Below are 22,324 nucleotides of genomic sequence, written 5' to 3'. Positions count from 1 at the left end.
AAATAAAAGATCACAAAAAAAAATAAATAACGTGTGGTTTTCAATCGACATATAGCCATATATGAAAATAAACACTAATCCGCGTTTGGAGTAATTACTATTTAACCATCTGGTCAGTGATTACTTCAAGTCTGATCGCATACTCGTAAATTAGGTGGTTATATTTAAGTACTAAATAACATAACAAAACGACTATTTATTCAAAAGCACACTGACCTATTCCTTCAGCACATGCTTGGCAAACAATCTGTTCTGGTAATTGCAATTCTAGTATAACGTCATCGAACCGACCACCTAAGTCGTCCGTCAAGTAGTCGCCATTTTCTGTGCTAAAACGATCGTCTTTATTTGCGTCATTGCTGTGGTCTGGTGGCCAGTTCGTCGCAAGCTTGCCAGGGGGCTCTGCTGATTTCTTCGACAACTGGTTGAAGACTTCATCCAGCTCTTCCTATAGTACGAAACGTAGAAGTTATATATGTAACACGTAAGATGAAATATTGTATTATTTTCTCAAAATAACCAACAAATTCACAATGCAGACACACGAGACACGCCAGTGTGCCGGCTAAATCACGAGTGTCGTCCAAAATATGGTTCCAAGTCGTATATGACATATCACTATTACTATTATTCTAATCAGAGACAACATGTTCAGGAGTTCCCAAAACCAGTCACGCCCGGCCAGTGTAAGTTCGCAGGTCCGGTTCGCGGGCCGAAACGAGGGGCGACAACGTTAATGAATACAGCTGCAGTCAGACGGTCGAGGAAATTTGTAAATATAGCGAATAGCGACACATATAATATAGGTAGCTCCAAGTAAACGTCGAATCATTACAAACAATAATGCACACATGTTATGAGCATAGGTATCTATATTGTGGTACGGTACAATATTGTCGTGCGCGTTTGGTAACTACTGCCACGGTCCTATATATTATATTATTATCGTTTCGCAGTGGGAAGTCGTATGACCATATCGGTAAGAGTTGGCGTGCGTATATATATATGCCAGTTACACAGTGAGGCCTACGTGCGTTCAGTAGATGTAGGTACTAGGTACCAACAACATACAAGCATTATAGTGGGCATAAGTCCGGCCTTGTCTGTGCCAAACGTCATATGGCGGTGGCCGCGCGATTGACATATTTACCAATTGTTTATTCTTTTTTTTTTTACCCTCAATCGTGGCGTGCCCACGAGCACCCAATTTCGGCTACCATAGTTCGACCGCCATCGCGCCAATAGAGACACAGACACTAGAAAATATTGTATCCTACCAACACCGTATTTATAATGAATATTATGCCGTCATCGGAATACAAATTTCAATGGGTCGGTATAAAATAAGAGGCATACAATACGTGCCACTTTATGATAAATAAAAGATACTATAATAATAGTTTTTAAAAAATAGTTTGTTTGAAAATGATCCCGATTAATAGTAAAATAAATCTTCAACAAAAAATTTAAATTGAATCTTCTTTTTGGACATTAAGTATTCGATTTTAAAATCATAAAAATATAAACTATAATATATGAAGTATAGGTGCCTATTAATATTACTATGAAATAAAATGAAACATTGTGGTACAACTCAAGATAATATTATGATTGTTTATGTAATAATATTTAACTTTCAATACATCAAAATACATTCAAATTAATAAACTGTATAAAAGAAAAATATGTTTATTCATCAAGTTTGAAACTTTCAACCAATAAAACAAACTATATGCTTTACAATTAAATTACAAATTGAGATTTAAGTTTAGATAAAATATATTGTTTTCAATGTATGGGTACCTACTACCTACCGACAACTATCTATCTGTATTTTATTATATGGAAACGTATTATTGCTAAGTAATTAGCAACAAAATCACTCTATTAAATACCTACATGTTTTCAATTTCTATTAAAATTAATTGCAAAACGAGTTTCATTTAGTTTGTTTTAAATTGTTAAACCTTCTGTTTTAAATTTAAGTTTAGAAATATTAATTATCTATAATTATATATTTTAATGATGCAAATATGAAGTTTTGTATAGTGTACCATTGTAAATTAAAAATATTATAATAACAATCTACAAAGAAATAATATAAAAAATACACAGACAAGTAAATTATTATAACATTTTTATTAAAAATTAAGAAAAATTATGCATTGTTAAGACTTATGTGGGTATAAACTATTATGCATTTATGTTTACCAACAGTTTTCAAGAAAATTATAAAAACTATTAAAGTACCTATAGCAAACATTTTGAAATTTTGAGGAATCACTAATTATAACAGTTAACTGCAAATGATGAATCTATATGTTGTTATTATAGCCATACCTACCTATCATAATTCAATATATATCTATAAACTTTTGAATAAAAATCTGATAATATGATATTTATTTTATTATAATATGTTTCTTAACTATTTATTCAATTATATCATTAAAATACTTAGTATTACAATGTTTTCAAGGACTTCAAGTGCATACATAATTTATAACCATATATAATAATGCATTTAAATCAATCATATCAATGAAACAATAATCAATAGATGTATTATTTTAAAAATTTTATGATTATATATTATTGTGTTGGATAAGTGTGATATTATAATGTGTCATAGATATATTGTAATCAATATGTATTTGACAACTGACAAGAGAAGAATTAGGTGGTATATTTGATAACTAGCTTCTCCGAATATGTTTTTTTTGTTATTATAAATTTTAAACTATAACTGATTGGCAATTGAACTGAATTAGATAATATTTTCTCTTTATCATGTATCAAAATCGACGCCTTGATTACTTTGTTTGTAAGTAATAAAATTCATTTTACACGAAAACATTAAGAAGACTAGATTCTGTTTCATTAGTTTGTCAGAAATGAAATGTAAAAAAATCACTTTTGTTCCTGATCATATACGCAAATTTTATAAATTTGTAGTCGAAGAGTAATATTTTCACAAAAATCATATAATTTTAGTTCAACAAAAATGGCAATATTATAAGAAATCTGAAAATGTATTATTTAAATTTGTTATTTATTACCTTAGTAAACTTTTGATGATTATCCCATTATTTTTATACTTTTTTTTTATTTCAATTAAGTGAATTAGATATAGATACTGTTATTCTTAATTTTTACTTTTAATATAAAATTCTAAGAACATATTATAATAATTAACATTTATAATCATTATTTTTGAGTAATTTCATACAAATTTAAATACGTATGTTTTGAAATTTTTTACCGAATTTCTAGTAAGCAAAAGATAAAAAAATATTTTAATTTTTTATCTATAAATCAGTACAATTTAAAAAAGCTAGATATACTGACGACGATCTAAATATTTTATCAACTGATCGACCGATTTATCGGTAATAAGTAGATATATATAAGATTTATATATAATCACCATGATAACCTAAATATTAAATTAACTTTATAATACATACAAAATAAACAAATAGAAATTTATCATGCACCCAACTATCTGTAAATATTGTGTAATAATATATTATTATATGGTGTAAAATAAATAAATACATTTTTCGGTCTTATTAATACCGGCAGTGATTAAAATCAAAATTTGATATTTTTATTAAATATTCATTAAAATATATCTCAAAAATATATTTTGTTATGAGTCTTTTACGTACAAAAAATCGGCATAAAAGTGCTATTTTCGAACCGAAAATCTCGATTAATAGTTAATAGTAATAATTTGTTTTTATATCATGTCTACGATAACATCGGCGACCGGTTTTAATAAATAAGTAAAAATGTTAAGAATGTAATATTGTATTCAAGTAGAAGTAGGTATTTATTTGTCTTACGAATTTACTCTCAATAAATAAAAAAATTAGCCCAAAATCGAAACGTATTAAACCATTTAAAACCGTTGACAAATTCTTATTCCAAAATAAATATTTTTACATTTTCACTAAACAAATAGAATAACAAAAAGTAAATGCACAAGCTGATATTAATTAGTGTAAAGAGAATATATTGAAATTATCTATACTTAACGACGTGACAGCTTAAATATACGGTTATTCAAATTTAAAATAGAACAATCTTTCAAAACGTATTTCGTGTTGTGTTATATTATGTTTGGAATGCTAATAATAACATAATAATATATTATTAACAAATAGTAAATACATTTTAAAGATGGTTTATAAAATGATTCTCACTAACATCATGCGGTTAAACCACATGTCAATATGCTTAAACTAATGGCTAATGGGATTGAATGTTTTTTTTACAGCATATATTAAGTAATAACATTAATCTGCTTGAGACAGGCGGAATATATATATATATATATTGTTTTGTATACCTGTATATTATTTTTCACGAGACGATTTTAATAAAATATACCCGAGTAAATAACAAAAAAAAAAGTTGAATTTGGAATTAGTATAAACAAAATATCTCAAGAATACATTGTTTTAGTTGAAAATACATTATTTTATTATTTTAAAACGGCTACATCAACATACGACAATGGTTTTACATGTTTTATATATTAACAATATTGAAAACCTCATATGAAAAAAAAATAATATACCAACATAGACTATACGAAGATTTTTTTCGATAACCAAAATATTTAAATTATTCATTAGGCACAATAATCTATTTACAACCTAAGTATTATGTTACTCGTCAAAAAACGTTTTATAAATATTTCACTGTTACACAGTTATTTATTATTTATTTAGACAATATCAATTAACTTATTTAATAATAAGTTATAAATTGATAAAAATGTATTAGGTTTTAAATTATTTAGTTATTGATGTTCAATTATTTTAAAATTTATAATTATATTCATGATAATAATATCTACATACTTTTTAAACAATACTATTTATGTGCAACGCCTTGTGTATACCCAGTTGGCCACCACACTTACATGCATTTATATTTAATTGCAATATATTTTTTCTTATTAAAAGGAGACTTGAGTTGAATAATAAAAATATTACAAAATGTATTTAATCGTTTTAAACTAAAGTATTAGGATAACTATTTTAAAGAAATCTTAATTTTTAAATTCAAAATAATTTAATAAACAAATTAAAACAAAAATGGTTGCATTTAAAAAAAATTATAAGTTATTATATCATTCACCGATTAAAACTTATTTATATATTTTTAAATAAAGTATTTATACTTAAATACATTTTTTTCTATTTTCTCTAAAACTATTAAATATTTTGATCGTACAGTTTTAATTTGAAGTAAAATTTGTATGTTATTTATATACGTTCTGCATGACACGTTTTGAGTTTTATTATAAATTATAAAGTGAAAAACCCCCTCCAAAAAAACAATTGTGTAAATAAACAAATACATAATTGTAAATCCAATGCGGAAATATCTTTTATCATCACTCAATTCAAATTACAGTAGGTATTTGTATTTTTTTAAAGTTTAGTATTAACATCAACCACTTACTAATACATATTATATAATATGCATTAAATTCTACATTATTATGTTAGTCACACCTATAAATATGTTATAATATTACACCTATATATTTAATTATATTTAATTTGGAATATATTTATAATTTTAAATTTTTACATATTCACGATTATTCTAATCGTCTATATCGCATGTGTCACTATACTCATTACACATAAAACACGTGATACTGAATAATATGTACGTATTTCAAGGTTATTTTTTGAAAAGGAAAGGCTTAGGTATTCCAAAAAACGACGTATAATATCACTCCGTATATTTTGTTTTTATATGTTTAGAAGCACTAATATTGGACTTGAAATCAGAAGAAACAAAACATTTTAATTAGAAACATAATAAAACATAAAAACATGACTACAATATAATAATCTTTCATTCTTATAGGTTACAGTTTATCGTTAAAAAAATAATAACGAGTAAAACGCACAAATACGAGTGTCCAGTACATTATGTATCTTCCCCCACGGCCCTTATAATATTTGTAGTTTTTTTTAGATGACCAAAAATATAGATCTCATAAGAAACTAATTGTTCAAAAGATTTTCGGGGTAGGCGAGGTTATCTCCAAAAGCCCCCCGTTAGTAAACTATTGCTACACATGTCTAAATTATAGATGATTTATACTTAATAACAAATTAATTAAAATAAAAAGGTTTCATTAAATCAAACTTACAGCCACTTTTTCTAAATAGTTTTCCATCTCCTGGTACGGATCACATCGTGCAGTCAATTTTTCGGAAGCCATCTAAACAAAATTTGACGTTCTGTAAAATGCACACAATATAATAAGTAAAATATTATAACGATTCTTCAACACTAAATAAAAAAAAAGTTTTATTTTATTTTAAATTAATTCTAAGATGAAAATGTCAAAGTACTTATATTTTATATTCGGTAAATATTTATACAACATTTGGTATTAAATAATAGATAGTACTGCTTACTGATTATACCTATAAAAATAACACAGAATTAATGGCTTCATAGTTGTAATCAGTAAAAGTTTTTATTTATTTACATTTACCTATTACCTTTTGCTACATATCTATCAAATGTAAATATTTTCAATGATCAATATGATAATATAACTTTATATGGTAAGTATTAAGTAATTTAATAAAAATTAAGCAGTTACATTCTTTATGTAAGTGTATAATACATGGTAATTATTTTACCACATTTTTGGTAAATAACTCTTTTCATTAAGTGATATACCAATGTATATTATACAATACCTAATTTTTAAAAAAAAATTAAATTTATTTATTACAGTACTTTTTTTTATCTTATGTAAAATATTAGAAATTATATTGGAATTATATGGATAAATCGTAGATATTATTACGAGAACTCACACCGACTTATTTGTATTTGTGTCTTTTTTAATTGTTCCCATAAATTGTAAAAATTAAATTAAAAAAAAACGATTATACAAAACATTTATATTACAATGCCTTTTTTGTTAAAATGTTATTCATTCCTCGTCGTTTACAAATATGATTACTAATATCAACTATTTCAAAGATAGTGGCTGTAAATCCGTTGCTCGTATCGTCTATGGGATTTTTTAAAAAAATGTAATGACTAATGAGAAAATATTAACATTGAAAATGGTATGAATAATAACTTCACTAAAACTAAATAATCATAATAACAGTGGTTTTTTAGTTATAACCCATGAATAATTAATATAATGATGTAAGGCTAAAAAAACATTATAACTGTCTACCGCAATGTATAAGTATTACAATAGAATAGAGTATTATAATAATACAAGCATTGTGATGTGTAGCATATATATATATATATATATATAGGTAAGAATAGTTTCGATGAACAACCGCCGTTCTAATTTAATTATTTGACGTTTATTCAGAATAATTAGTCACAAGTTTTAAATAGTTTATTGTAATACTTGTATTCTGGAAATAATTTTGACACATGTACATAGACGTTTAAGAGTAATATACTATATCGTAGATATAGTATATTATAAATACAAAAGTTATTATCAAACAATTTATTAAAAGAGTACAAAATGTATAGTTATTATTTAACTCGTCACATTTATTTATTTGGGTTACGGTAAATATTATATTAGACAATTAATAATATGTTTATGCTTATACAATGTAATTGTACACTGCAGCTATTATAGTTGTTACAAGCTTGTGACGTTTGAGTAATAAACGATATATTAATAATGTCTATGTTTTCTGATGGCACGCAATAACAAAGCATTGTCATTAAGCCAAAATATTTCATAAAGGTATTTTGATCATAAATAATTTGTTTCGCAAACATACATAAAATCGTGGCAATTGAGCCGACCAATTGCATTTGTATTCTATTATACCTACTTACTTATATAGGCTATATTATTAATATATCTGAAAAATCGATAACTAAAATCATCATCCCTAATATTTTTTTAGTTGTTTAATTTAATTTAATATATATATATATATCTTTAAATTTTTTGTATACACTATACAACCATTACAACCGGGCCTGCTTTAAAACGACAAAAAATCAATTCTAAATTGCATATTGTTTGTTCACAAAAATCACTTACTGCTCTTTACTTAAAATACGCATGTGTCAGTTTTTTTAAGTGGGAATCTAATCTAGATATATTTTATTTCATAAAAATCGAATTTTAAATGAGTAGTTAATTAGTTATAACTTAAAAATATTCAAGTTTAGACGAGCAGAGTTTAGTAGCTATCATTTTGTGAAGTACATACAGCTACATCTGTAGTCCTGTTCCAAATCACTCAGCTCATTTAAACTTAAAATACTTATAATTAACTATAGTAGATAGGTAATTAATAAATATTCGCTAACATTCGATTTGTATACATGAAATTTCTCAGAAAAATATTGTGTTTTGGAATATGAAATAAAAAAAGTATTTTGTCATTCAAAAAATAAAAAAATAAAAAATTTAATTTGCTTTAATACATTTTATTTTTTTAATAATAAGGATTTACTGATAAAATTACCTATAACCTTATATATATATATATATAACATAAATAAAAAACAGTAAATAAAATGAAAAAGAAAAAAGAAGAAAATAATATAATTATAGTAGAATAATATGCAGTTTATATAACAATTAAGATTTAACTACTGCCATTTTTTTAAATTATAATGCAGTTTATGTGGAGAACATTTTATTACATGAACATTACTCAATATAATACTGCATGTACCTAAGAAATTTTGATTATTACGATGAAATAGTTTTTTTTATGTACCAAGATTGTATTTTTCAAATAAAGACAAATCCAATCTTAATCTGTATTAAAATAAGTATATATTTTATAAGACGCATAAGACTAAAAATATGTTAAAAATTTAAACTCTGCAAATTTCTTAATAAACGATTTGTATTCAAAACACGACACGTTAACATTTATGTATATTATATATTACACATCTATATGCAAATTATAAATGTGTATGACTACTGATAGTTCTCCACGAGTGAAATAGGCAGCAATAACTGTTTTTTATATTCGTTTCAATATTGTATTGTGTACATACATATAATGTCCACGATGAAATTAGAGATGAAATCCACATAAAAAAATAAATAAATACATTTCGTTAACTGAATGTAAAACTCAATAAAATATTAAATTTATAAAAAATAATCTAAAATTCCAATTTGTTATGCTGGAAAAATGTTAATGGTTATAATCGAGAATTATCAGTTCGATTTTACCTAAGACACAATAAGAATAAAACATAAAACAACGCTTATAATGGAATCATATATAATGTAGCCATAACACACATAAATAACATTTTTAAAGTATTAGACTTAAATTGGGTTTAGACTTTATCATAGTAATTGTACATTAAATTTGTACATAACGAAAAAATGACCGGTATTATTATTCCTTTTAAATTTTAAACGATATTTTTACGTTTCTATTACTTTAACATGTAGTCTGGTATTATACGTTTAAATATATTACATATAATGGCTTGACAATATTCCAATTCATATAGAGTTATAAAAACGAATAAAAACGCAACTCTTTTTTTTTACATCCGATTCACATATATTGGAATACTTTGCCAGGTGTTCTAGCAGAAGATTACAATAATAGATGCACGCTTTCAGGACGGCTCTTTCTATGTATAATTAAACTGTTATTTTTCATCCTCACAGTATTGTTTAGATATTACAAGATTAGAATACTGCTGAAAATATGAAATCATTTATATTATTAAAATTATTATTTACATTACAATGAAGACGAGAGAAAAACATTCTTTTTTTTGTTTCGAATGCCCCGTGGATAAATCTTCGCTTTACGAGGCACGGAAATACTTTTCATTGTCGTCCGTTTATTCGGTTGTCGAATTACCGACATACATTAACCGGATTCATGAGAACCAGATAAATTGAATAATACATGACGTAAGTATCTATATAGGTAGTATAATAATATCAAAAATTGTACACTACATAGAAACTTATTTTTTTCGCTGTTCATTCTAATATACACCTATAGGGTACCTTTCATACTAATTATGTTTGAAACATTTAAATGATAATCGAAATTGGACAACTCTATAGAAATATTATCTATCAAATATTTTTTAATGACTATTTCTTAGTGTTAAATGTATATGTTATTGTTGTTATCAGAATGTAATATTTTTGACTACATAAAGAGATAAATTAAAATTTTTATTATTGGCAATTTTAATTACGTTTGAATAGATTTAACATTTTTCACTAATAATTTTATAATAACTGTTTTGTATGTTTTAAAGTTTAATAAAGGAATTAGGTTAGATAAACAAAACAGTTTTATAAGTAACAGTAGACATTAAAAAATATCATTACTGAATACAAGCATTATAGGTTCAAAAGGTTCACCAATTGTTATTATAACCGTCATCCTTAACAGAAACATATTGCCAAGTAAAAATATTTCATATTAAATTATTGTTTAATACTTCATCGTTTTTACATGGTAAATAGAGATCTCGTAGAATTTATTTTTACTGATCTTCTATGTACTACTCATTGTTGCTAAATTTAGAAAAATTTCCAGCTTCTATACCGGAACTGGCAAAAAAAAAAAAGAAATCTAGCGGACAGAAAATATGTGATAGAAACGGCTTTATCGGAATACGCCTCTCTATTAATCTCCAATCTGTCACCAGTGCTAATTTTATAACTATAATGGTTTAAAAAATAAAAGATTTTATTTTATTATCAAATGTATACATAATATAAACATAATTGCCAGTACCAACTATTAGGTATATTAAAATAATATTGGTTAAAATGTAATGATAACAATTATGTGTTTAATAAAATAATAATAATAACAAACTGACAACGCGTCAAGTGATAATAATTTAAGTATAGAGTATAAAACAGATTTCTACTCCAAATCTGACGAGATGATTTAATTTCTTTTAATACGTGTACACACTCGCTCTCGGTCATAATGTTGAGAGGCGTTTAAAAAAAAATAAACCCTCGACGGACTACGTAGGTGTACATATATATATATATATTCATGCATACATATAGGTATGTGTTTCTTCACATGGGATGAATACATGATGCTTTTAGCCAACGGTAATAATTATTCCATTACATGTTTACAAGGGTAACTAAATATAATATATAGGCTATACGCTGGTACTGCAACATTGTGGAAGCAACGCGTCGTTGTTCCAAAATCTTTTTCGTCTATCTGCTGCTACGACCCGAGGCTATCTAGTATCTACACACAATATAGGTTCAAATGGAACAACACATTACGATCCCCGTGTTTATTCAGACACCAAAATTTTACGAAAACGAGTGTTTTATATTTTTGTAAGAAACTGCCCAAGTTCAAGGATTCTGGAACTTAAGTAATCAATTTTGAAACGTGACATGGATCTAGTTGTTCATGAATTTCGATTACATTATTTGCCTCTGAATAATATTTATGGAAATAATTGTTCATTATTTCAACGAATATTATCTATAAGGCTTAATATATGTTTAATACATATATGTAAATATGCTCCACATCAGCTGGGGCTTGAGGGGAGAGGAAGCAAATTCAAACAAAATATAATGTTAGCAAACTCGTAGTACCTACTTTTAATGTATTTATTTTGAATAATGGCATATTTATACAACTGATTGATTATAAAAAAATAAAATATTATATTAATTAATAATCAAATTTTAGTTGTTACTTAGAATGTAAGTAATTTTAATTTACGTGAAGACCTTAGATTATTATTTCATGTCAGTAATTTGCTTGCAATAATTTTGGTAAACATTTTGAACTCTCAACTCAAATAAATATAATGTGATTACTAGTTAGTGATTTTATAATTGTATCTACATTATAGGCTGTACTTGTAAAGTGTACACACCATTTAATATCTTAAATCATGATTATATAGTGTTGTACCAATATTTAAAATATTAATAATGATTATGATTTCGATAATTTCAATATAATCACATTTTCATAATAAGAAAGCATATTATATAAAACAGAGCCAGGGTTCAACCCCTTTAAACAAATTTATCGTGTTCGAATTAGCAGATGTTTCGAACTCTAATCGTGGATAATTTTATAAATATTAATCCAAAATATATATATCTATAGAAAAAATTTGTTGACAAACATTTGTATTAACTGTTATTGTAATATATTTTAAATCAATTAAAAAAATCATTGTACCAAATAACAGTTTTTTCAAATCACTGAAATTTGAATTAAAAATGTATATATTACATTATGTTAAACGTATAATCCATATTGTGAAAGATTTGTACTAACGATAAAAACATTAAGATAAAATAAATTTATAAAGGGTTTTCCAAAAGAAAAAACACAAACAAATATTAAATGGAAAAAATTAACATACTCGAAAAAATACATTAAAAAAAAAAAACTGTATAACTTTTCTTCGATATAATGGATGACATGTGGATGATCGGTATTACGTCATACATACCTTTATAAATATATATTTATGTATGCATTATTATATACTTTATTTGCCTCTATGTTATGTTAATAACAACTCATCATAACAATGGACATTCAAAAGCATCATACCCGATTAACGACCCCCCGATGCATCATTTCTTTAATCCTACTACAATATTGTCGGATTTACAATTCATTTGTTAAACGAAAAGGAATCCAAGACTATTAATAATACAACGAGAGAATGTAAAAGGTACAATATAATATGGCCGCATATGTATGGAAGACACGAAAAATTTGAATAACTTTACCCAATTTATATACATATATATTGAATTTACACCAAATGAATCGGTAGTTTAACGACAAAATAGGTAAATATGTTATGGCGTAAAATATATGAAACATGGAATGGGTTAAAATAATAATGGGAATATAGAATATACCTATATGATCTTTGCTCCGTGAAATGTATTTGTAGAACGCACTTAATTTCAAAACGTTCCAATGATTTCACGTGTTGGAAATTAATCATCAACAAAATTTAAAATTGCAATTTATTCTAAGTAGATAAAAGAGTCTTGTGAATTTGTGTAGTCTTCAGCAATCATGATTTTATTATATATTAAACAATGTATTATTATAAATTATTATGTTCAAGGAATAGCTTAAATATATAGGTACTAGTATTACTAACGACCTATCTATATACAATTATATTTTAATATTTTATAACAAATGAATCTATGCAGGTACGCGCATGCCGTAATCTGACAACATATTATTTTACCAATTTTTTTCAGAAAAAAAAATATTTAAACAAAATTAATTATTATTTTGTCCAATATTACTTTGATTGTTATAAATAATTTAAGACTATAATAATGATATACTTCAAATATGTAATGATATTTTATTTATAATAATTATTATATACTTAATGAAATCATTTAATCATATTTATTAAAAACAAAATATTTGCTTAAAACCAGTTTAATATGAAACTTATTTAGGTAACAAAAACCGTATATCTATAGTGCATTGTATTTAACATTCGATTAATATTTTTCAAAAAAAATAATCTGGCTTATCTGTGTACACGAAACTAATCATAATTTTTGTTCTCTGGATATCAATCGGAAGAAACGTTCACTAATAATATTGTTTAAAAGATAAACGATTTATCAAGTCAAAGATAACCAACAGGTATACAAATATACAGTATATACAACAAAGATGTATGTTTAATTTTTTAGTATAGTATTTGTGTTAACATATAAAACACGTGGGAAATAATATTTGTCGTTATATCATCTAAAAATTAACCTTTCGGAAAGGTCTACTATATTGGCGTAGCTATCATAACATGGAGAAATATTTTAAATAATGATAAATTATAAAAAAATAATATATTACAATGTATATAAGATCGTAATTGTTTAATATTAATTTAGGGATAACTACAATGCCATATAGATTTTATGCATAAAAAACTTGCCAAATTACTTATTGAAAACAATTCATGACATTTTATAAAACTGTAAATGCCAAGCTTACGAAATATGCTTATTACCAAGTGACAACAATAATATAATTTGATAACAAATCACGTTATAATAATAACAATAAAAATGTGTAACTCGGTGAACATATATTTACCTGAAGCGACAACAACTTTTTATCGTAACATACCATATTAATCACTCGAGAAAATAAATTTAACATATGCACTAACTCAGGAACGAACCACTCAAAACAGTGTGTACATCGAATAGTACAAAAAAGTTATTACGAATCCAAAAATTAAAACAATTACCTAGGTATATTATACTCGAGATAAACACACGTAGCAGTAGAAAGCGGTCCCGATCGCATTTCGACAAACAATACATTTTAGAACAATAATTATACTAATAACTTACACGACTATATGTATTATTCCTATCGTTTGCATACACGTACCTACTCATGCGTTTGATATAAATACCAGTCCGAAGTACACAACATAAGTAATATAATAATAATTGATAAAATGTTTCGAATGAAATTCTAGTCATTTTTGAATATTACGCTTAATTATAATAATATACATAATTTTTTTAAAGAAATATGTACGTGATATATAAAACATCACAAACGCAAGTATAAAATAGAACCTTCCAAGTATGCGTATTTATATATTTTGAAAATTAAACGTTAAATATTATATAAATCTCCACAACATGATTCTATCATGGAAGGTATATTGTTTTCATTTTTAATTTATGTAAAACGATAATGGAAATCAGACAGCTGTATAGCAGTAGAGAAATATTGATGGATGGATGAATGCAGCGAAATAAAACAAAAGGGATTTTTTATGTCAACTCGGTGAATAGGTAAATACATACGCCTTGAAAGCAAAATTACTAGCCGTACAAAAGTGCTGTAAGTAACTATATAGCATATAATTATCATTATTGTAATTTAGACAGATCACGATATACCTAAATACTAAATAATAATTGTACTTTTTTAACCTAACCTATATCTTCTTCGTTGTTATAAACCGCACTCACTATTGAGCCTTCAAGGCAAATGTCAGAGAGTACACAAGTAGTCCACATACCTCATAAATTATAGTATTATTGTGTTATATCTTATATATCAGGGGTGGCCAGCGAAAAGAGACTCGTGAGCCACCAAATATATTAATAAATATAGAAGAGCCAAAATGTAAAAAAAAAAGGTCATAATAAATATAAATATCCATAATTTCATATTAACATTTTTTTTTTGTAAAAATATTACGATAAGATGCAAGCCGCAAAAGTCTATGACGCGAGCCGCGGTTTGGCTATCCCTGTTATATATATACATTTGATGCTCATGAAAGTTAATAAAATTATTATTTAGTAAATTTTACTCAAGGGCGGATCCAGGGGGCACTGGAGACAAGTGTCACCACCGTTGGAAAAAAATAATATCTATTAAAAAACATAAATTGTGATCATATTGCTTTTTTTTGGTGGGGACTATATCTTTATTATATAATTTTTCCTATAAAGTACCCGACCATAAATACATACTGGATCCACTCTTGATTTTACTATATAACCATATAGAACACCAACCGAATTACCGAATGTTCTGAACAAAATCACGTTAATTGACTATTGTATATTGGAACTTCGGGATTAAAATTTAAAGTGTACACTTTCAAATGTCATAATATATATAAACTGCCCACAAAAGTAATATCATATATTAGTTTTCATTACAAGGTGGTATACAAAAATCACACGAGTGTAGAATGAGTTTATTTTAAAACAAATTAAAATACGGTAAATAAAAACCATGTTTGGTGTTTTTACTATGAAATTTAATATTTACATCGAAGCAAGACATATTTCTGCTTATTACAAAACACGTATGCTTAAATTCAAAATGAGAAGGTTCGATGTTTATCATGATGCATTGTACCTAAATTATTAAGTATTAAACCCCTTAATAACAGATTAACTATGAAAATAATTAATGACCCCTTTCACTCCTGGCATTTTTTACTCACTCAACTATAAATCAGAATTATACCATTAATGGTTATAATTTATAACATGTTCAAAGCATTTTTGAGGTTTTACATAAATTAAATTGTTTATTATATAATATCTAACTGTATCAAATAAATGTTTATTATTATAATAGTTATAAAGATAGATGGAGTATAATGAAAAAACTAGGATAAAATAAAAATATAATATTAGGTTTGTTATCTATAAACTAAATATCGAAGATAATGATCATTTTTATATATTAATAGTTGGTAATTTAATTTTTTTAAATCATTAACCCTTTTCCTAAAACCTAACCTAATCCAGGATATGCATATGTATAGTAGATACTTATATATTATTATAATATTATGCTATTATTTTATAATTACTGTTGAGTTGGTTAAAAGTATAAGATAAATAAAAAATGTTCAACGTTTAGTCAGAAACAAGACAAGGTTATAGAAGTTAACAGTTCTAATCTAATAAAATGAGTAAATAGTATTTCTTAAAATAAAAGTATTTAATGTTAAATATTATTATTTATAATATACAATATACAATATACAAATAATAAACTTAATATAAATTTTTCTATGATTTGATAATTAAATTAATAATCTTATTTCGTATGAAGTGTACATTTTATACGTAAATGACAAATTTTTATGCAAATACTAAAAACTATACAATATATTTATTTGGTAATTAATTGTTTAATAAATTACTCAATGGTTTCAATTGGTTTGAGGCTTAAAATATCAATATCTATGCCTCCTAATCTATTATTTGTACCTCACGTTATAATAGTAATGTTTAATTTATACTAGGTAGGAAAAACTTTGGATATAAAAGCACTTAAATTATAACTATAGTGTTTGGTTTAAATGAGCATTATGTTAATAAATTAAGTTTTAATAGACATTTTTATAAACAATAAAGTAGTACTTTTACTAAAAATAACACAAAATGTTTCTGTAAATTAGTTTATATTAGCTTTAAGTAACAATAAAAATAATAATTTTTAACGTAATTTTTTTATCTTCAACCTGCAAGAAATAAATTGTTTTAAACAAAACATGAAAATTATAAAATATACATTGACGAAAAAATTAAATAAATTACACTAAAAATGTATACGTTGAAAATTGACATCATTTATTTGAATGTACGAATAATGTTTCAAATGATTATATTAATCTATAATATTTCTAAACTCAAAAAGATTTCGTTTACTATTTTTAGTATAATAGGATATGAATAGAAGATTTTATATACTGCAGTATACATACATAATGTTGCGATTTGAATAGCAGTAAGCTATGAAATGTATGTTGTAATTTTTATCAATATAATGATTATTATTAAGTAAAGAAAAAAGGAAGGAAACAGGACGAATAAGCTAATAATAACAAATTAAGTACATATCAAAAAATATCCGAAAATTATCGAATGAAATAGTATAATAAATTATTAGATATTTTTAGTATATACATTGAATACTATAATATCTATCATCAAGATATTTATTTATTAAAAAAAAAAGATTCAATATTGATTTATTCCACACAGTCCACACCAGTGCGAGTTAAGCGATTTGCCGACTACAAGCAGGAAATTTGCCGCCGTCTTAAATTATAATATAGTATTATAAATATATTTTATTTTTTATTTTTTAAGTGCGCCGAATTTTCCGCTCCAATCACCTGATTATTTTGCCTGTAGGCTAACCCGACGCTGTCTGCCACACATAATATAAAATTACACATCGATATATATCATTAAACTTCAGAATTCATCTAATCTTGTATATCTACCTAACATCTATTAATAATTATTATATCACCATAGTATGTACCTAATTTTAATGAACTAAGTTAGGGTAAAATTAGGAGACAATAAAAGAAAGTAAAAATAATAATATATTAAACACTTACCAAAATATTCACAATTTTAATAACTATATAGTTAAATTATTAATATGCTATTCGTTTTGTGCTCCTCGATTGATCATCCAAATTCAAACGATTTTGCAAACCTGCTGACTGTGACAGAGCATTCTGATAACGTCAATGATATTCGTACTAAAAAATATATACTTATTAATACATTTGTATTCATTATTTTCATAAAGGTAGATATTACTGCTTACAATTGACAATTTACTAATGTTATGTTGATTTCGAGTATTTACATTCGTTTACAAAGAATACTTATATTCTAATCAACTAATTATAAAAGATACTGCGTGGCAGTGTGTGCTATGGGCTATGATTACAGAAAACTATTAATTTATTTTCGATAATTTATGTTTACATTATAAAAACAAATAACAACAACCATCAGCTATATTTATACAAATCTTTAGAAACATCCAAAAAATTATGTTATTTCATTATTGTAGTAATATTACTAACGGGTAGCTCGTTTATTGAAATATATAGTTCATATTATTTAGCACTTTGTTATTGTATTATAAATTAAGAACTAATAAGTAGATATAATTTACTATTCATTTGCGGATTTTTATCAGTTTTTAACGAAATAATTTGTTTGTCTTTCTATATTATTAGAACAACCTGTAGTAAGCACGCACTGTTTCAATATTAACACAATAATAATTACATTAATTATTCTGATATCCATGATCAATTTAAGTTTTGATAAAAATGGATTTACGTTTATGTAATTTATAATTTGTAAAAATCGATAAAAATATAGAAGTATTTGAAATATTTTAGTGTAAACATAGTTTAATATTCATTAATAATTTGTTTCTTATTACAAAGTTTGAATTATATAAACTATTTTTAAATTGTTTGAATCAACATTATTTTGTTATGCTAATTAGTTATAAGCTATAATAATTTTATAAAAAATACAAAATAAATAAAGTAAAATATGTAATTCTACTCTTCAACTCTTTTAGATAAAATTCTCTTTTATACTTTATATTCATTATTAGTTTGTATTACAATAAGTTAAACCTTATACATAATAAGAGATAATCATTTTACACTCCAACCAAGCATATTAAATTATAAACAATGTATAAATGTATTTCATAATTTTTTTTCGATTAATACATTTACCATTGGTAAGTTACCAATAAGTGTATACAGAATTATTAAAAAAGTAAACACGAATCTGTAGATAATATGTTTAATGTTTTGACGTATAACATTTTAAAAATATAAATACATTTTAATTTAAACATTTTTAATATTTAATTAGCTAATTTCGTAATATCTAACTATTTGATATATTACCTAAGTGGCACAACCTGGAGAGTGGGGGTTTCGGTTCTGGACTCTCCCCTCTTGAACCATGTTTATATTTCTAAAATAATAAAAATGTTTAACAAAATTGAATAATTGATCCGATTGAGTACTGAGTATAGTTTTTATGATATTGTACTGATTACAATATTTACATTAATCAAGCAATAAAATAATAATTTGATTTGCTTGCTACTTTAAAATAATAATATTTTTGGACCCTTCACTTTAAACAAATCCTGGTTGCACACCATTGTATTACCTACACTAATATATTTATAAGTGAATTATACCGTATCAAATCTAAGAAAATATGTATATTTTAAAGGATTTATCATGATCATACATCCACAAATACCTCCTTCCAAAAGCGATTTCAATTCAAAATTATAGAAAATTCCTTAGCTATTAGTGTTCAAGACATAGTTAGCTATACCTAAAATAAAAAAATTTAAAAATAAATAATAAACGGTCAACGAAACTACAAAAAATATATTTTTAACATCTCATCTGCAAAGAGTTGTCACGTGGCATGCAGTATGATAATGTGCTCCAACACGATTGTCAAGTACATTATATTGTGTATATTATATATATTATATATATAATAAATATATATATATCTACAACCTATACTATACATAAATTATCATACGATGCTCTATCTTTATGTGTTATATATATATATGTGTGTGTGTGTGTAAAAATATTATATATATATATATATATATACAAGTCGTAAAACAACAATAATAATGCATGAGATCGCGTTGTCATCGCCGCAGCTATACAGTCGCGTGAGTTCTATATAATATGATGAATATTGTCAATGGTCAATGAACTTTTGGTCCACTCCACCGCAAGCATTCTTTGTTAATTATTTATAATTATACCATTTTGGTTCCCATGTACTTTTCATAATAATTCATCATATACGTTTGTATATTAAGACGCCCTCTACTAATCAATTTTTATTTGTCACGCATCCACACCACTGCAGTACCTATTGTGTCTAAAGACTAAACATTATAATATAAAACTGTTTCTATTTACTAAGAAAAGTCTGTTTTTTTTCAAATCTTATTTCCTCAGTTGATTTGCCTTATTCTTGAAAAACATAATTTCAAGTATTATTACTTACATTTTAGAGAATAACTTATACGATTTCACAAGAATGATTTTTCAGATTTTTTAAATAAAACCTAATCTACTACCTATAATATATAAATATAATAGTGTCTTAAGTAAAAAAAATCACTAATATTCTATCCTTTAGTCCTTTGTTTATGTTCCTTATGAGTTGCGACTTTATTTTGCTTTGAACAACTACAATTATTATCATTACAGTACAAGGTGTCAAGGTCTTCTACATTTCAGACGTTAAAATGTAATCGACAATGGTACATCGCTTATACATATTATACTATACTTAGTGGTTTTTATTTTTAGTCACTCTAGCATTATTTCCTTCATTATCTCTCCCACAAAAACAATAAACGAGAAAAACACGAGACTATATAGGTCTCAAAGATTCTGCACGACTGCGTTTTCTTATTTTATAGGCTTAGAGAAACTGAAGAATATTCGTTAGTGTCGACAAATGATCGTACAGATGATACATCATTCAAGGCCGTTTAAAAAATTAAACATGTTTATATCGTGTATAATATTACCCATATAATCCACAGTTAAATATCAGCTATGATAATATTGTCGTCATAGTAATTCGTGACGTCAAATTACAAGTTTACAGTAGCTTAATTAAATACATGATTATAATAAATATTATTTTAGATGAATATTTAAATAGAAATACAATTTTTCAAAAGAAATTAAATTTTATAACTCATGAATATTACTTACCTTTAGTAAATTCAAAAATTCATAATTTTCCGAAAAATCTACAAATTTATTTTGGAAAAAATCTTTTGGTATCAATGTACAGTGTATAGTGCATACAATAATAATAATAATTGAATATGAAAGAAAAAATGATTATTTTACTGCAAACTATATACCTACATCCGTTAAATATGTATATAATGTTAGTAGTTTAATATGTATTTATTAGATATTAAAATTTAATATTAATAAATTAATCGTTCATCTGAAAAAAACTTCAAGGTATTTAAAGAATCTACCTATAAATCGCCATAATATTATAACTATTCTTGTCAATGTCGTGATCTTATGAATGCATTTATGCTAAATAAGAATTCGTTTTTAGCGGTAACTTCTATTTACTTTAACAACTATAGTATTTAATATGAAAAATAATTATTTTTTCTGAAATGTATAATATATTAAAGCAATATATTTAATAAAACATGAACTATTAATAGCATTATATTATAATTTAAAAGCTAAAATATTTTATTTTTAATTGAAAGATCGGTCAAAATAAAATGTAATAAATTTTTATCTTAGAATACAGTCTTCATATAGTCCAACATGTGTATCATAACTTATAAGACATAATACTTATAAAGTTATAATACTGTGATATTATGTAGTCACAAGTCAAGTAAGATGAGATGGAACTCGAAAATTGAAGACTAAACTATAATATGTTTATAGTATTGTATTTTCAAAGATTATAAAATTTGTGTTTACGTTACTTATACAGTTATAATACGATTTTTGAATAATACATTGTAAAGTGACATTAGACGAATTTACTTCAGTGTACATGGTCATATGCAGAGTGATTGTAACTCCCGTCCCCCACTCTACCGAAAATTTTTAAATAAACATAATTATTTAAAAAAAAAATACAAATAATAATTTAATTAGTGTGTATCGTTGAGTATTTAAGAATGTATCGAATAAAATCATTTTCATATACAATTTGTTCTCCGTAGCCTGTTTAAATTAAATGCCTTAATGCATTTTCGAATTTCGAAAGCGTTTTTCATAATAATATCGTCTATGTTGAAATATTAATGGAGCCAGTCTGTATAGTAATGTAGTCTATATTCTAAAGTAATTACACTGATCGCTGAACGACTGTTATTGTACTATT

General features: G+C 25.1%; 1 protein-coding gene across 1 annotated transcript in view; it reads right to left on the bottom strand.

The window, feature by feature from the left end:
- Nucleotides 1-22,324, bottom strand: part of LOC113552950 (rho GTPase-activating protein 7) — a 102,457-nt gene that overhangs the window by 67,834 nt on the left and 12,299 nt on the right. The window contains 3 exon segments of the mRNA XM_026956008.1: nucleotides 217-448; nucleotides 6,185-6,275; nucleotides 17,962-18,108. Coding sequence (XP_026811809.1) covers nucleotides 217-448; nucleotides 6,185-6,256 — 304 coding nt within the window. The 5' untranslated portion in view covers nucleotides 6,257-6,275; nucleotides 17,962-18,108.

This window comes from Rhopalosiphum maidis, chromosome 2 (genome assembly GCF_003676215.2).
Source record: "Rhopalosiphum maidis isolate BTI-1 chromosome 2, ASM367621v3, whole genome shotgun sequence".
In the NCBI taxonomy this organism is placed as follows: Eukaryota; Metazoa; Arthropoda; class Insecta; order Hemiptera; family Aphididae; genus Rhopalosiphum; species Rhopalosiphum maidis.
Note: the sequence above shows the minus strand (reverse complement) of the source record. Positions and strands in the feature narration are given on the sequence as shown.